Source organism: Saccopteryx bilineata, chromosome 3, assembly GCF_036850765.1.
Source record: "Saccopteryx bilineata isolate mSacBil1 chromosome 3, mSacBil1_pri_phased_curated, whole genome shotgun sequence".
NCBI lineage: Eukaryota > Metazoa > Chordata > Mammalia > Chiroptera > Emballonuridae > Saccopteryx > Saccopteryx bilineata.
This window is the reverse complement of record NC_089492.1, coordinates 302557356-302573965: the sequence shown is the minus strand read 5'-3', so window position 1 is coordinate 302573965 and position 16610 is coordinate 302557356. Positions and strand designations below refer to the sequence as shown.

The 16610-nt window shown below is 53.5% G+C and overlaps 3 protein-coding genes across 5 annotated transcripts; 1 reads left to right on the top strand and 2 right to left on the bottom strand.

The window, feature by feature from the left end:
* Positions 1-569: 569 nt before the first annotated feature.
* On the bottom strand, positions 570-8661 carry OSCAR (osteoclast associated Ig-like receptor). Of its 2 annotated transcripts, none has more exons than XM_066271187.1 (6): positions 8397-8661; positions 7253-7394; positions 6503-6535; positions 2263-3807; positions 1461-1730; positions 570-1161 (listed from the first exon to the last, which is right to left on the bottom strand). In XM_066271187.1, exons 2-6 carry the CDS (start codon positions 7287-7289, stop codon positions 1025-1027), a joined length of 2022 nt encoding a protein of 673 aa, XP_066127284.1. In that variant the 5' UTR covers positions 7290-7394; positions 8397-8661; the 3' UTR covers positions 570-1024. The 2 variants fall into 2 exon arrangements, with proteins under 2 accessions (XP_066127284.1, XP_066127283.1); XM_066271186.1 differs by having other exon boundaries at positions 7253-7351; positions 8397-8660.
* On the top strand, positions 8650-10707 carry NDUFA3 (NADH:ubiquinone oxidoreductase subunit A3). Its single transcript, XM_066271188.1, has 4 exons — positions 8650-8761; positions 8998-9072; positions 10277-10354; positions 10552-10707. The coding sequence occupies exons 1-4, from the start codon at positions 8671-8673 to the stop codon at positions 10641-10643; spliced, it is 336 nt and encodes a 111-aa protein (XP_066127285.1). The 5' UTR covers positions 8650-8670; the 3' UTR covers positions 10644-10707.
* Positions 10708-10762: 55 nt separating this feature from the next.
* TFPT (TCF3 fusion partner) lies at positions 10763-16570 on the bottom strand. Of its 2 annotated transcripts, XM_066271176.1 has the most exons (6): positions 16139-16570; positions 15389-15647; positions 14194-14264; positions 11594-11663; positions 11294-11512; positions 10763-10910 (listed from the first exon to the last, which is right to left on the bottom strand). In XM_066271176.1, exons 1-6 carry the CDS (start codon positions 16159-16161, stop codon positions 10791-10793), a joined length of 762 nt encoding a protein of 253 aa, XP_066127273.1. In that variant the 5' UTR covers positions 16162-16570; the 3' UTR covers positions 10763-10790. The 2 variants fall into 2 exon arrangements, with proteins under 2 accessions (XP_066127273.1, XP_066127272.1); XM_066271175.1 differs by lacking the exon at positions 14194-14264.
* Between the last annotated feature and the right edge of the window lie 40 nt (positions 16571-16610).

Genomic DNA, 16610 nt, shown 5'->3' with positions numbered 1-16610 from the left:
TAACGGCGGGTCAAGGATAAGAATCGCGGGCAAACGAAACTGCAATCAGGGAAGAAGTCCTACAAGGTTACTCTTAGTTTAACCATTGGGGAAGGCTTGAGAAGGCCTTTTAGGGGTTTGCTTGATGACCAGGTATGATGTCATCAAGGGAATAACATCAATGTTTTTATTTTGTTTTGTTTTAGGGAGAGAGAGAGAGAGAAGGACAGACAGACAGGAAGGGAGATGAGAAGCATCAGCTTGTTGTTGGGGCACTTTGGTTGTTCATTGATTGCTTTCTCATGTGCCTTGACCCAACCAAGCTAGAGACCCCTTGCTCAAGCCAGAGACCTTGGGCTCAAGACAGCGACCATAGGGTCATGTCTATGATCCCACGCTCAGGCCAGTGACCCCGCGCTCAAGCCCGTGGGCTTGGGGTTTCAAACCTGGGTCCTCAGCGTCCCAGGTGGATACTCTATCCATTCTGCCACCACCTGGTCAGGTTCAATGGGTTGCTTTAAAGTTGAGCTGGAGCGAGCGCATTGGAGAAAAGACTAGAACCTCCTTCAGTTCTTTAGACTTTGGTGGAAACCTCTGTTATATAGCTAATATTTATTGAGCATTTACTTCAGGTCAGTCACTGTGTCAAACGTTTTGTGTCTCATCACAGGCACACACTTTCAGTCCTTAACCCTATAAAAATACTAAGAAGTGGGTGTTAACAATGCGCCCATTTTCCAGCAGAGACAAGGGAGGCTTGAGGAAGGTCACTGTCCTCATATTGCACAGTGGGTCAGCAGCAGCCCTAGGATTCGAACCTAAGCCTTCTGGCTCGGAAGCTTGAACACGTCCCCGGATCTGGGAGGTCTTGGAGCAATATCCCAGAGGAAGATGCAGCGTATGAGACAAAGCTGATTATTATTCAGAAGCTGGGCTCAGCCGGGAGGGAGACGCTGTGGGGCTCCAACCCCGGGCATCCTACTTCTTCGTTGCTTCTCTGGGAAGGCTCCTCACGCAGCTGGCGCCACGACCCAGTCCTCCGGGCTCAGGGTCCAGCGGGAGCGGGAGCGCCACGCCAGCTGCGCCAGTCCAAAACGACCAGCGTGGTCAGGCAGAGGAGGACCAGGCCAGCCAGCCCCAGACGGACGAGGTTGCCCCGCGTGTAGTCCGAGGAGCCATAGCCTGCGGAGCCGGAGGGGCCAGCCAGGGAGACGGACGGTCAGCATCCCGACCAGAGGGTTCCTTTCCGTCCTCCCGGTTTTGGGGGAACTGGGGTTCATGGGCGGGGGTGGGTAATGAGGGCAGGGGGCGTGGACTCCCGGGTCCGAGCAAGGAGGGGCCGGGGGGCGTGGACTCCCGGGTCCGAGGAAGGAGGGGCCGGGGGGCGTGGACTCCCGGGTCCGAGGAAGGAGGCTGGGGGCTCGGATCCCCGGGTCCGGAGGAGCAGGGACCGGGTTGGGGGGGGTGGGGGGACCCCTTACCGTCGGAGCTGATGACCAGCGGCTCGCTGCGCTGCGACAGCACGTAGGGGGCCGCGGGCGTGTGGTAGTAGCAGGTGTAGGTGCCCGGGGCGCGCGCGCCGGGCATCGGGAAGTCAGCCCAGGGCTCCGCCGCCTCCTGGAAGCCCAGCGGCTGCTCCTCGCCCGCGCGGTACAGTGCGAAGCTCATGTTCCGCAAGCCGCCGGCGCAGCGCAGGCTCACGGTGTCGCCCGGGCCGGGCAGCGCCACCAGCGACGGGCGCGGCAGGAAGGCTGCGAGGGGGTGCGGGGGGCGGGGAGGACGAAGACCAGGGTGGGCCGCCTTGCGCCTCCGTGTCCCCTCACATCCTATGAGTCCGCTTTCCCCTGTGCCGGAGCCTAAAATCCTGACTCTCTGTTATCTCCCCACCTGCGTGTGTCCCTCTCCCCGGATCTCAGAGGCAGCGTCCTCTGATTTTTTTTTTTTTTTTTTTTTTCTCCCTGTGTTTGTGTGTCTCCCAGGGTTTCCCAACCTCGATACTAGTGTCATTTTGGGAACATCTGGGTCATTCTTTGTTTATGGGGCGGAGGGCTATCCTGCACCCTGTAGGCCGTTGGGCAGCACCTCGGGCCTCTCTCCTCTGGAAATTACCGGTCACCTGGGGGCCATAGAAACCCCTGGTTGAGGATCACCCCTTTTTCTGTCTCTGTCTCACTCTTTTTCCTTTGTGTTATTGTACAAGCCTGTCTCTGTCCCTCCTCCCCCCTCCCTCGTCCCACTCCTGTGTCCCTTTCCTCCCCTCCCCCGCCCCCTCCAGGACCTCACCTGTCACCAGTAGTTCCAAGGCATCGCTGGGGTGGGACCAGACACCCGGCACCCCGCCTGGATTCCGGTACCGGCAGTGATAACTGCCCCCCTGGGCCTCAGTCACCTCCTCCAGGAAGAACTGGGCCAGCTCTGTAGACACGTTCCGGTACAGCACGGGAGCAGTCTCGCCAGGCTTGAAGAGAGCAAACCCCCAGGCAGGCTGCGGTGCCCGGCACGTCAGAGTCACGTTGGTCCCTGGTGTCACAACTGGGGCAGGCTGAGCCTCCAGCCGGGGCTTGGAGTATGAGTTTGGGGGTATGGAAGGGAAGGGTCGTGGGGGCTTGGGGTAAGAGGCTGGGGGTACTGAATGAGAGGGCTGTAGCGGCTTGGGTCGCCTGGTCTTGTCGTGTGACAATGGAGGCACTGAATGAAGGGATTGTGGTGGCTTGGGGTAAGAGGTTGGGAATATTGAAAGATAACGTTGCCAGAAATTGTGAAATGAGTCTGGGGTTACTGAATGAAGGGGTCGTGGGGGCTTGGGGTAAGAGGTTGGGAATACTGAAAGATAACGTTGCCAGAAATTGTGAAATGAGTCTGGGGTTACTGAATGAAGGGGTCGTGGGGGCTTGGGGTAAGAGGTTGGGAATACTGAAAGATAACGTTGCCAGAAATTGTGAAATGAGTCTGGGGTTACTGAATGAAGGGATTGTGGTGGCTTGGGGTAAGAGGTTGGGAATACTGAAAGATAACGTTGCCAGAAATTGTGAAATGAGTCTGGGGTTACTGAATGAAGGGATTGTGGTGGCTTGGGGTAAGAGGTTGGGAATATTGAAAGATAACGTTGCCAGAGATTGTGAAATGAGCCTGGGGGCACTGAATGAAGGGGTCGTGGGGGATTGGGGTAAGAGGTTGGGAATATTGAAAGATAATGTTGCCAGAGATTGTGAAATGAGTTTGGGGTTACTGAATGCAAGGGCTGTAGGGGCTTGGGTTGCTTGATCTTGTCGTGTGACAATGGAGGCACTGAATGAAGGGGTTGTGGAAGCCTGGGGTAAGAGGTTGGGGGTACTGAAGGGAAGGGTAATCGGTACTTGGGTGGCCTGATCTTGTGGTGTGACAATAGAGGTCCTGGGTAAATGGGCTTGGGGTATGATGGAGGTTCTGGGTAAATGGGCTTGGGGTATGATGGAGGTTCTGGGTAAATGGGCTTGGGGTATGATGGAGGTTCTGGGTAAATGGGCTTGGGGTATGATGGAGGTTCTGGGTAAATGGGCTTGGGGTATGATGGAGGTTCTGGGTAAATGGGTTTGGGGTATGATGGAGGTTCTGGGTAAATGGGTTTGGGGTATGATGGAAGTTCTGGGTAAATGGGCTTGAGGTATGATGGAGGTTCTGGGTAAATGGGTCTCCTGGGTTTGGGGTATGATGGAGGTTCTGGGTAAATGGGTCTCCTGGGCTTGGGGTATGATGGAGGTTCTGGGTAAATGGGTCGCCTGGGCTTGTGGAGTAAGGCTCGGGGGACTGAGTAAGTGGGCAGCCTGTGTCCCCGGGCTTCCTGGGTGCCTGAGGACATGAAGGGGGAGCTGGTATGAGAGGAGGGTCACCTGGAACAATCAGAGTCCCTTTCTCAGCCTCAGTCCCCTCTTTGAGAATTGGGAAGGTACCAGGTCCCCAGAGGGCTTGTTTACAACGAGCTACAAACCACAGGAGCAAGGTGAGTTTTCCTTTGCAGTTTTTAAGCATCATGCAATGGGTTGGGTCCCAGAAACCCATGGTTTTAAATTGCTCTCTAGAATATCTGCAATATACCCAATATATTTCAGTAGTTGCCAACCCTTTCCTAAAACAAATTCTTGATTAATTGAAGACCTACATGTATTTTTTTTTAACAATAAAAGTGTTAGAAAAAAAATGCAGGAAAATATATTTGTCTTGGGGGGTAGAGAAAGCTGTCTTAAAATATAAAATAAAAATTTCAGAAGAGACAAGGTTAGTTAATTTGACCCCTTCAACCAGTTTCAAGTGGTATCTGAGAAAAGACAAATCAATGAACCTAGAAGACAAATGGCGGCACTGGCTGAAAAGACTTACTCACATACCACGCAGATGAAGAGTATAGCAAGAAATCCAAGGGCCAACCCAATTGAAAGTTGGGTAAAACATATGACTAGGCAATTTACAGAACCGGAAGTTCAATTAACACACTTGGCAGTGATGGGAAGGATTGTTTAATCTTAGTTCCCCTGGCTGGGTAGCTCAGCTGTTTGGAACATCATCCTGATATAAGGTTGCAGGTTCAATCCCCAGTTAGGTCACATAGAAGAAAACAATGAATGCATAAATAAGTGGGACAGCAAATCAATGACTCTCTCCCCCCAAAAAATCAGTAAATAAAAAATTAAGGTCCTGGCTGGGTGACTCAGTGCAAAGAGCATCATTCTGGTGCCCTGAAGTTACAGATGCAATCACTGGTTAGGGCACATACAAGAAGCAACCAATGAGTACACAAATAAATGTGACAACTCAGTGGAATGAATTGATGCTTATCTCTTCCCTCTCTCGACTTTGCCCTCTCTCTCTCTCTCTCTCTCTCTCTCTCCCCCTTACCCTCCCTCTCCCCCTTCTCTTTCTCTTCCTCTTCCTCTCTCGCAGCCAGTGGCTTAGTTGGTTCAAGCATTGGCCCCAGGCGGGGTTGCCGGGTGGTTCTGTTTGGATGAAGATGTAGTGCACAGACACTGAGGCACACTTGAGTGTGCCTTTTGAGAAGTCAATTTGTCAGTTTCTATCAAGATCCAAAGGGCGCAACCTATGCCCCAGTAATTCCAGGCTGCTCCTAGATGAACGTACACACATTTGCACAAAAAGCTCCTATGGAAGCACTCACTACAGCACTGGTTGTGAGGGGGTAAGTTGGCAACAGCCTAAATATTCATCAAGAAGGCCAAATAGCCTGACCTGCGGTGGCGCAGTGGATAAAGCATCAACCTGGAACACTGATGTCACAGGTTTGAAACCCTGGGCTTGCCTGGTCAGGGCACATGTGGGAGTTGATGCTTCCTGTTCCTCCCCCTTCTCTCTCTCACTCACTCTCTCTCTCTCTGTAAAATGAATAAGTCTTAAAAAAAAAAAAGGCCAAATAAATCAGAATCCAACCACACAATGGCAAATGCTAGGCAACAGCTTAAAAGGAAAAAAAAAAAAAAAAGCAGAGCTAGCTGAATGACACGGAAATATCTCCAAGAGAGATTGTAAAGTGGAAAATGTATGATGAAGAACAGTGATTCACAAAATATCAGTTTTGCCTTGGCAAGAAAAACAAGAAGTATGTAAATACATATGTGTGTTTGAATGCTCAGAAATTTCTTGTAAGGATTCAGAGATTATTTAAAGAAGATGAGGAAGAGGAAGAGAGATGCTGTTATATGTCCTTCAGTAATGATTGAATTTTTTTTAATGACAGAATTTTTAAATCCAGGAATATATATTGGCTTTACCACTTAAACATGCTAATTTAAAATAAATTGGTAGCTTAGGTATTAATGGTTCTTTAGGTGGTTCTTATCTGAAGTTGGAGTATAGTGGGGGGAATTTTGAAAGAAGAGATCTCACTATCAGAACATCTGGAAAGAAACCCAGAAATATTTCAGGGTGGAGGACCCTTCTTTCCAAATTAAGTAATAATTAGTGTTGCCAGAAATCTCTCTCTTAAGCCCTGTGCTATGCCAAATTCTGAGTCCAGGCTTCTACACATGTGATTTAAAATTTTTTTTAATTTATTGATTGATTTTAGAGAGAAGAGAGTGTGTGTCAATTTGTTGTCTCTCTTATTTATGCACTCATTGCTTGATTCTTGTATATGCTCTGACCCGGGATCGAACCCACAACCTGACATATGGGGATGACGCTCTAACTAACTGAGCTACCCTGTCAAGGCTACACATGTGACTTTATTAAATCCTAACAATAGCCCTTTTCCTAGAGAAGGGAACTGAATGAGCATTTGTTCAAAGTCCTACGTGACTAAGAAGATGAAAGTGGGGTTCTAGCTTAGGTCTAGACCCTCTTAGCTCCAAAGTTATGGTCTTCACTACTCACCTATCCTGGTCATTAAAGGGAGTGAGAACAGAAGGAAAGGAATAAATGAGGAGGGAGGGAAACAAGAAAATGTGAGGTTAGGGTGAGCACCAAAAATAAAATCTGAGTAGTTGGAAATGGGATATCAGCAACATACAGGCAAATGGATGAGGGTGGTACTCACCACTGGAAGTGACATCTGTGTGACACGGAGGCCCTGTGGAAAGTTGAGGGGGCTTGGTCTTATCAAAGCCCTAGGCTGCTCCCCACCCCACATCATTGGCAACCCAGGAATCGAAGTAACCAGGCCTTCTTTCCTCTAGAAGACAGGAGTCTTGGCCATACTTTCTCTTCCCTTGGTAGCCATAAATCCAGACTCCCAATCCCCACCTACTAAAGAAGCCAGAAGTCTGGACCCAGGACACTCTTTCTTCTGTCTGCAAGAGTTCAGGTCCTTAGACTCCACCTTTTCTGGGATACAGTAATCTGAGCCCACAGTTTCTCCTCCTTGTGGTTCAGGAGTCTGGGCCCCAGCTACCCCCTTTCCTAGGCACCCAGGTGTCCTGGCTTCCATCTCCCCACTCACGTCAGAATCTGGGATTTTAACAGTCCTTGTCCCCAGGAGTTCAGGTCTCTAGCTCTCTCCCACCTCAAGAGGAGAGAGAGACTTCCTCTTTTTCCAGGAATGGGAGCAGAGGATTAGGGTCTCCTGTGCCTTCTTGCTTTAGGACCCAGGGGCCTGCCTCTCATTCCTGTCCTGTTATTCTGGCCTAGACTTCTGAACCCTTATGGTGCCTGATCACCCTGCCCTCAGAGAGACCTAGTAGTCCTGTCCCTTGCTTCCACCCTCCCCTAGATGTTTGGGTCCCCAGAGCCTGTCTCTCTGCACCCTAGCCCAGCCAGGAACCCAGAGATAAGGCATGGGGTGGCTCACAGAGGGTCAGCAGCTGGAGGATCAGCACCAGGGCCATGGTGGGCAGGTCTGGGTGGAATCCGAGCAGAACAGTGGCTCAACAGTGATCTATGCTCTCACCTCCCAGGAAGTGAGGCAACATCAGAAAATCAGAGTCAGAGGCCTGTTTGGGGGTGGGGTGGGGGGTGGGGATCACAGCCTCATGGTAAAGTTGAGATTGGGGTAGTCATAACTGGTTGTGTTCCTTAATTAAACTTTAAAGACAATTAGCACCTTTTATGTGCCAGAGCCTGCTGCACAGACTCCCAGAGAGGAGTCGACCTCATCAATGCCCTCCGGCAGCCCCCAGTCTGATGGAAAGACAGATGTGGACTACATAGGCTTTAAAAATAAGTGATGTAGCCCTGGCCGGTTGGCTCAGTGGTAGAGCATCGGCCTGGCGTGCAGGAGTCCCAGGTTCGATTCCGGGCCAGGGCACACAGGAGAAGCGCCCATCTGCTTCTCCACCCCTCCCCCTCTCCTTCCTCTCTGTCTCTCTCTTCCCCTCCCGCAGCCAAGGCTCGGGAGTATCGCCCCCTGATGGGCATGCCGGGTGGATCCCGGTCGGGTGCATGCGGGAGTCTGTCTGACTGCCTCCCCGTTTCCAACTTAAGAAAAATACAAAAAAAAAAAAAAAAGTGATGTGCCCCGGCCGGTTGCTCAGTGGGTTAAGAGCTTGTCCCGAAACGACAAAGTTGCATACAGTTCGATCCTAGAATAGGATACACATGGGAAGTAACCAATGAATGCACAGCTGGGTGAAACAACAAATGCTTCCCTCCTCTCTCCCTCCCTCTGTCTAAAATTCAAAAAAAAATTAAGCCCTGGCCGGATGCTCTGTTGGTTGGAGCATCCACCCGAGGTTGCCAGTTTGCTTCCCTGCTCAGGGCATATACAAGAGCAGCTCAATGTTTCTGTCCCTCACTCTCCCTGACAACCTAAAAAAAAAAGAAGATGTGTGCTATAACGGAGGTTCCCCCACAGGGCACTGTGAGAGTCCACAGAAGGCCCCTAACCCTTCTGCTCCGGGCAGGCGAGCTGATTTGAAGCTGAGACCTCAAATGAGAACTCAAGTCATTTGTCCTCTTCCAGCCTCCGTCTCCCCATCTGTAAAATGGAATCTTACAAGCAACTATTGCATCCCGCCTTAGGTGACTTGCAGCAGAAGGCCTGCGGAGTAGAAATAACTCTAGAGCGAGAGGTCTAGGCTGAGAGAAGCAAGGGAGGAGGCAGGTGTGCCAAGACAGGTTTGTATTTAAATCAGGAGCGCCGCCTCCGACCCTGCCGTCGCCACCGACTTTTGTTCTGTGCCAGCGCGCACGCGCGGAAGCAGGGACCGCAACTCCCAAAGTGCTTCGCGTCTTCGTCAACGTCTGGAGAGCTGTTCTGCATCAGTGCGCATGCGCAGACTCAGCGGCGCCTCGAATGCGGGGACCACAATACCCAGGGTGCTCCGCGCCCTCGCAGCCGCCGCGATCAAGATGGCTGGGAGTAAGTGCGGACGCCGGAGGCGCGCGGGAGGCGGGTCTAACCCGGGCGGTGCGGCGCTAACCCGAGCGCTGCGGGGCTAGGGTGCGGTGGTGCCCTTCGTGGAGGTGGTGGGGTTGGGGCCCGAGGGGAACGCATAGGTTAGCAGAGGGCACCTCCAGGGCGGGGGTGGTGCGAGAGGGTTAGAGGTCACCGGGGGCATTCCCTGAATGGATGATCCTCCCCGCCCACCCCTTCAGGACTCGCCGCCTTCTTCAAGAATGCCTGGGCCAAGGAGCCGGTGCTGGTCGCGTCCTTCACTATCGGGGGCCTCGGTGCGTGAGCGCGAACGTGTATCACCCCACCCGGCGTCCCAGCCTTACCTGCCCCGAAGGTCCCTGCGCTCCCCCACGTGCGTTCAGTCCTGACCCTCCAGGCCCCCTGTCCGCCCTCGTCGTCCATTGCCCCCACCCGTGTGTTAACACCCCCACGACGTCTCTTGGCCTAACCCCATTCCTAATATTATGATCCCTTAATCACCCCCCTCGCTCCCCACCGCAAGAGGTCCCATCATTCATCCCGCTTCAGGAGAGGTTCCCAACCCTGGCTGCATTAAAAACACCTAAGCGATAAATAATAATAATGTCCGAATCCACCCCACGTTCACTCACAGTCTCCAGTGACTCTCATGCGCGGCCTGATTGAGAGCCTCTGCTCTAGTACAGGGTCACTCCTACCCGGGTGGACATTGGGGGCGGGGGGAGGGCTTGTTAAAATGGGCTCTGATTCAGTGGGCTAGGTAGAGCCTGGGATACTGCATTTCTAACAAGACCCCAGGTCCTGTCAACAGTGTGGGTCTGCAGGCCACTGGGTAAGGTTCTTCCAAGACAGTTGTCCCACTGGCCACATTGGCCACGGAACACTTGAAATCCTAAGGGTTACAACACCCATGTGAAGTACACACTGGATTTCAGACTTAATATGACAAAAAGCATATAAAATGTTGCCATTTTTTCGTGGTGTGTTGAAACAATACTTTGGGTATATTCGGTTAAATATATTTTAAAAATTATAAGTTTTAAGTATCACGTGGCCATTAGAAAATGTAAAATTACATGTGTGGCTCTTGTATTTATCACAGTGCAGGCCTAGAATGTTCCTTTATATGCCTTGCCCTGCCCCCTAGGACTGCTGGCTCTCACCCTAGATGGACTGTTCCTTGTATAACCTTTCCCTCTGCTTATTCCTGATTCCCCGGTGCCATTCCCAAGACACTTCCCATCCAGTATGCTCCATGACCACCTCTACACTCCAGTACGCTTATCCCATAATCCCCCCACTTCCCTCCCCTGTGCCCTCTACAGCCCAGGTATCTGTAAATGCTTGGCTCCCAGCCCCACCTACACACACACAAAAATTAAAACCCTTGTGATCAATGGGGCTCTGGGGTGGGAGCCCTCTGGAGGTGCTGCACCTCCTGTTCCCTCCCCCTTTCCAGAGCCACCTTCCCTGGACCTCACCCCCCATGTCTCTCCACAGCTATCATTCTGCCCATCGTCAGCCCGTACACCAAGTACGCCACCATGATCAACCAGGTCACCCCCTACAACTACCCTGGTGAGTGGGGGATGGATCTGTCTCTGGTTCCCTAAGATCTAGAGGTCTGTGTTTCTCTTCTGTCTCCGCATCCCTGATTCGCTGTGCCTTCTTCCCCTAAGGTCCCAATACCCTCTGAATGTAAACTGACAGACCAGCCCTTTACCAGGGCCCCCGGAGATCTGCTGGTCTCAGTGGCCCACCCTTCTGTCCCACAGTGCCCGTCCGAGATAATGGGAACATGCCCGACGTGCCCAGCCACCCCCAGGACCCCCAGGGTCCAAGCTTGGAGTGGCTGAAGAAACTGTGAACACCTCCACTGACAGGGAGGAGGTCCCCTCTGCTGTGGCCCCCAATAAAAATGTGAAAACTGATCTCAGCGTTGAGAGTGTGTGTGATTTGAGGTGGGAGCAGCAGACACTGGCCAAGGAGAATGTGGGGTCAGTTTATTGGGGGGTCAGTCAAAGGGGGGGCTGGCTAGGGTTGGGTAGGGCAGCAGTTTGTCTGGCCCCCGAGACACCCAACTTGAATCCAAGGCCTCATCTGCTTCAAAGCCAAAGTCTTCCTCCACCTTTATCTGGGGAAGCAAAGAGCGAGCTGTGAGAAGGCCTGTCACCCTACCATTCCTGCTCTCCTGGGGCAGACGGCTCCTTCTGTGCACTTCAGATGGTCCCTAGTGTTCCTACGTCTACGTGGTCTCCGGATTCTCCAGCTCCATTTCGCCTCCTCCCCACAGCTACTAACAGTGGAAAACTTCAACACCAGGCCCGTTACCCTATTTTTCTCCTTTCCACCCATGCCTTCCAGGCTTTTTCCAGCTCTTTCTCCTTCCCTGTCAACCCTAACCCTCCAGCTCTGCTCCACACCCTCTCCAGCTCTCCTGGTTGGGCCCCTACAGTGAGGCCTGCAGCCCTGGTCCTAGTCCCTGCTTGCCTGGACCCTGGGCTCCAGGTCTCCCACCTGCATCGGCGTCGGCTCTGGAGTCAGTGGCACTCCTGTTCGGCGTCCTTCCCGGGGTGCTCGCCGCCTCTTTCGCCCACTAGGCCCCTCGCCGGCAGCCGGGCTGCTGGGTTCTGGGGCTGCTGGTGTCCTTCTGGGTGGAGACAGTCCCTCCTTCTCTGGAGGCTCGTTCTCAGCATTGCCTGGAGTGGGGGCATCTGTGCCCTGGCTGCCCTCATCCTGATGGGGAAATGGGAGGCAGGTGAGGACGGTCCTAGGTTCCTGGCTCACCCAGCACCCTTCCTGAGACCCCACACTCACCTCCAGCACAATGGTGAGCTGGCTGGTGCGGTAGTCGTCGCCGTAGGAGTCCAGCACTCTCATGAGGAACCTGCACCCGGAGAGAAGCCAACGGGGGTCACCCGACAGCCAAGCTCTGACCCCTTCTGAAGGCAAGGTGTCCTTGACCCAGAAGGTCTGGAGCTCTGGGGTCTGAGAGACCTGGGTGCCAAGCACTGGACCAGCCAGTGAACTTTGGGCAAGACACAGGTGACCTCTGTGCCTCAGTTTCCTGCTCTGTCAATGGGAGATGACAACCCCAACTGGGGAAACTTCTGTGAGTGATACCACAACCAAGTGTGATCTCTACAGCTCTCAGTAGGATATCAGCTCAGTAAATGTTCAAGTGTAAGTTATGTTCACATCAAGTGGAACAACTGCATCGGCCCAGCATGTGGATGTCCCAGGTTCCATTCCCGCTCAGGGCATACAGTGGAAGCACACATCAGCTTCTCTACCCCTCCCCCTCTCGCTTCGCTTCTCCCTCTCCCTCTCCCTCTCTCTCTCTCTCTCCTCTTCCTCCTCCTCCCCTCCTGCAGCCATGGCTTGATCAGAGCAAGCTGTCCCCAGGTACTAAGGATGGCTCCAGTTGCAATGGAGCAAGGATCCCAGATGGGCAGAGCATCGCCCCCTAGTGGGCTTGCCAGGTGGATCCTGGTCAGGGCGCATGTGAGAGTCTGTCTCTGCCTCCCGTCCTCTCACTAAAAAAAAAAAACATCGGCCTAGCATGCGGAGGACCCGGGTTCGATTCCCAGCCAGGGCACACAGGAGAAGCGCCCATTTGCTTCTCCACCCCTCCGCCGCGCTTTCCTCTCTGTCTCTCTCTTCCCCTCCCGCAGCCAAGGCTCCATTGGAGCAAAGATGGCCCAGGCGCTGGGGATGGCTCTGTGGCCTCTGCCTCAGGCGCTAGAGTGGCTCTGGTCGCAACATGGCGACGCCCAGGATGGGCAGAGCATCGCCCCCTGGTGGGCAGAGCGTCGCCCCTGGTGGGCGTGCCCCTGGTGGGCGTGCCAGGTGGATCCCGGTCAGGCGCATGTGGGAGTCTGTCTCTCCCTGTTTCCAGCTTCAGGAAAAAAAAAATGGAAAAAAAAAAAATTAAAAAAAAAAAAAAAAGTGGAACTGATCAGTGTTCCTCTCTCCCCCTTTCTAAGATCAATAAATAAAATTTAAAAATAAGTAAGGCCCTGACCAGTTGGCTCAGTGGTGGAGCATTGGCCTGGCGTGCAGGAGTACCGGGTTCGATTCCCAGCCAGGGCACACAGGAGAGGCGCCCATCTGCTTCTCCACCCCTCCCCCTCTCCTTTCTCTCTGTCTGTCTCTTCCCCTCCCGCAGCCAGGGCTCCATTGGTGCAAAGTTGGCCCGGGCGCTGAGAATGGCTCTGGATGCTACAGAGCGATGCCCCAGAAGGGCAGAGCATTGACCCCTGGTGGGCATGCCGGGTGGATCCCGGTCGGGCGCGTGCGGGAATCTAACTGCTTCCCCGTTTCCAGTTTCGGAAAAATGAAAAAAAAAAATGAAAAAAAAATAACTAAAATGCGAAAGAGACGCATGTGCATAACATGGTAACTTCACCTACTGACTCTGCCTTCTCTTTCCCTGCCTCTCCTTCTAAAGCTTTAGGATTATTATTTTTAAGCTCTAACTGACTAAATGCTACGTGTAAGCCAGCAAATTATAAAAGGTCAGAGTAGGAAAAACAATGGATGACACCTGATTGGAACTTAAAAAGGACAGTGGGGAGGCCTCACTGGCAACATGAGAAAGTGGCAGGACATGTCTGGGGGCAGGAAGAGCAAGTGCAAACGCCTTGAGGTGGGTGTGTGTCCGCTGTGCTCATAGCAGGGCAGAAGCTGGCATGACAGACCATCTGACTAGGGCCTGGTTGACTAGGATGTCAGTCCTAGTCTGGATCAGGTGGGACCTCTGTAGGGTTTTGAAGAGAAGAGTGACTTGGCCTGTCTTTAGTCTTTGCTTTTCAAAAAGTCATTTGTAAAAATTATGCTAAGACCTTACTAATTTAATGACTTTCAAGTGTATAGTGCAGTGGCGTTAGGTAACATTCACTTTGTCGTGCAACCATAATCACGGTCCCTCTCCAGAACTCTCCTCATCCTTCTAAAGTGGAACTGTCCCCATTAAACAGGAACTCCCCAGTGCCCTGCCCCCAGCAGCCACCCTTTGCCTTTCTGTCTCTGATTTGATTCTTCTAAGCACCTCACTGTGGGACACTTCAATTCAGTCTAAGGCCCGTTCTATTTTTCTGAGTGGGGGCAGGGTCAGCATCAGACCTGGGGTGAGCGGGCCCCAAAGCTCATCCTGAGAGCTTCCATTTACTCAGCAGCCTTGGGGCTTTGGCGTGACTTTTGCATCACCCTTAGTTGTCAGGAAACTGGGACTTCGAGAGGGGGTGTCATGTGCTCAGAGTCATACGGCAATACAGTGTTTGACACTGAGTCTGGGACTCTAGGCTGGGTCCCTTGCTGCTGCTGTACTCTCCACTGTGAGGGTACTTCACAGTGCTTCGCCCCATCCTTGGCCCAGGCAGAGGCATGCCAGCTAAAGCAGGTACGCAAGGGGTTACCTCCGCTCCTGCTGGAGTCTCCGCGTTATCCTCTGTACCTGATGGAGCCTGTTCAGGACCCGCTCGTTCACCTGCAGGGAGTCGGGGGAAACACAGGTCAGCGGGTTCCTGTTCAGCGGAGAGCAAGTGGGGCCTCTGCTGTGGACCAGGGAGATGGCCCAAACGTCATCCTTTTGACCGGGGCCCACAGGTCACCTTGTGGCCTGGAAGGGGCTGTCCTTCCTGCGTCTGCTCCTTCAGCCCTCCATGGCGCTCCTGCTCCTCTCCCCACAGTGCCTCATCCCTCCCCTCTGCTCCCACTGGCCTCCACGCTGCCGCTCCTGCCTGGGGCCTTTCTCTGCATGTGCTCTTCCAGAGAGAAACGAGGTCACTGCAGTGGACCCTAATCCGATGACTGGTGCCCTTCTAAAAAGGGGGACGTGGGAGACGGACATACATGTATAGGGAAAAGGCCATGGAAAGATGCAGCCAGAGGGCTGCAGGTCAAGGGACAGCGAAGACCACCAGCAGACCACCCACCTTGAGGGCTGAGATGCAGAGCAGGTTTGACCTCACAGCCTCAGAAAGAAACCCAAGCTTGACTTCCAGCCTCCACAACTGGGAGCAGCACCTACCTATCATATCAGGTAGCCACCCAGTTTGTGGTGCTTGCTAACAGCAGTCCAAACGGACGAACACCACCAAATTCAGTCTGTCTAACATCACACCTGACTGCTGCCCCTTCCTCGTTTCAAGTCTTATCAGCTCTCTCTCACAGAAAAGAAAGTCCTGGTTTGTGTTGGTGTGGCCCTGCCCACTATTCCATCCTCATTCTCATTATGGAGGCAAATACTGTGATTCAGGGAGAGAACCGGAGTCTAAGGCAGGGGCGATGGGGACAGAGGGGAGGAGGACCCGGGGAGATTTAATAGAATGGACAGGAGTGAGGGGTGACTGAGACCAGGAGTATGGGATCCGTGGGGAGCAGGAGGCGGCTGTGGGGTATCAGCCAGCCGATGTGGGCTGTCAGGGAAGCTGCTACAGGATACAGATACCTTGCACAGTGCCAGGTGCATAACGGGTGACGCATAAATTAATAATAAATGAACGATCCATCCTGCTGGGCAAGGAAGGCTGTGCAGGTGGACAGGCAGAGACGGGGAGGAGGTGGTGACTTAGGAGAGGGGACCACAAAACAGAACCTGCACTCACCTACCTGCTCGATCTCCCGGCAGCGCCGACCCAGCGCCTGGTACTTCCTGCGATTGAGTTCTCGCTGGCGCCGCCGCTGGCCCCGGGCTGCTTCTTCCTCTTCATCTCTCTCCCGGAGGCCGGAGCTGCCCAGACCCCCAGACACGAATTCCACTTCTGTCTCAAGCTCGCTCTCCAGAATGTGACCGCCGAAGAGTGGTGGTAGAGCCAGCTCCGAGCCTGGTGGAGCTGAGAACTCTTCAAAGCCCACGGCTGCCATGGTCCTGTAGAGTCAGAGGGGGCTCAAGAAGCCTGAATCTTCGGCCTCAGCCCTTACTCCCGCCAACCTAGGATCCCAGTCCAGGCACCCCGCCCCTCGTCGTTCAGACTCAGGTGTCGGGGTCCCCAGCCTCTTCCTCCCTCAGACCCAGGTGTCGGGGTCCCCAGCCTCTTTCTCCCTCAGACCCAGGAGTCCGGGTCCCAGGTCCCTCCTCCCAGGATCAGGGAGTTCAGACCCCAGACTCTTTCTTTCTCCCAAAGACCTAGGGAAGTTCAAGGCCCGACCCCCAACTAGGACCCAGGAGTCCAGACCTCGGACTTCTAGACCTCCAGCCTTTTCCCCTAGGATGCTCGAGTACAGAACCCAAGAGTTCTAACCCAAAGCCGTTGCACGGACTACAATCCCCATCAGGCCTCAGGGTCAAGCGCTGATGGTTGCACATGCTGCAGTCGCAGCGTCTTTTAGGATTGGCAGTTTTTCCCCAAAGCCACTTACCCTTCTCTCTGCTCCAGCTCCATCTCTCCCCGGCTCCCAGCGTCCCAGGACTCAGAACTTCCAACCTTGCAAACGTAGGTGAAGCCGTTTGCCAAACTACCCGTCCCATCAAGCTTCACAGCCACCGTCAAGCCCCGGAGACACAGCCGCTAAGCCTCTTGGGAGTTGTAGTTATTTCCGGCTTTACTCCCTCCCCCACCCCCACTACGAGTCCCTGCCGAAAGGCCTTGCTTTCTCGTCTAACGCCACTACCAGTCGTGTGAACTGCCACCGTCTTTATTCTAGTCTCGACACCAGGTCATCCGATCATGGCGATTCTCCTCAACTTAAAAGGCTCAGTCTTCCACGGGGCCGCGAGCCGGAGGAGCCCCCTCGCCTCGCTCCTGCTTACCCTTTCTCCTCCTAGCTACCGGTGCTAATAAAGTTGTTGTTCCAAAGGCGGTCCGGAAGGACGCGGGGCGGCAACCAGTCA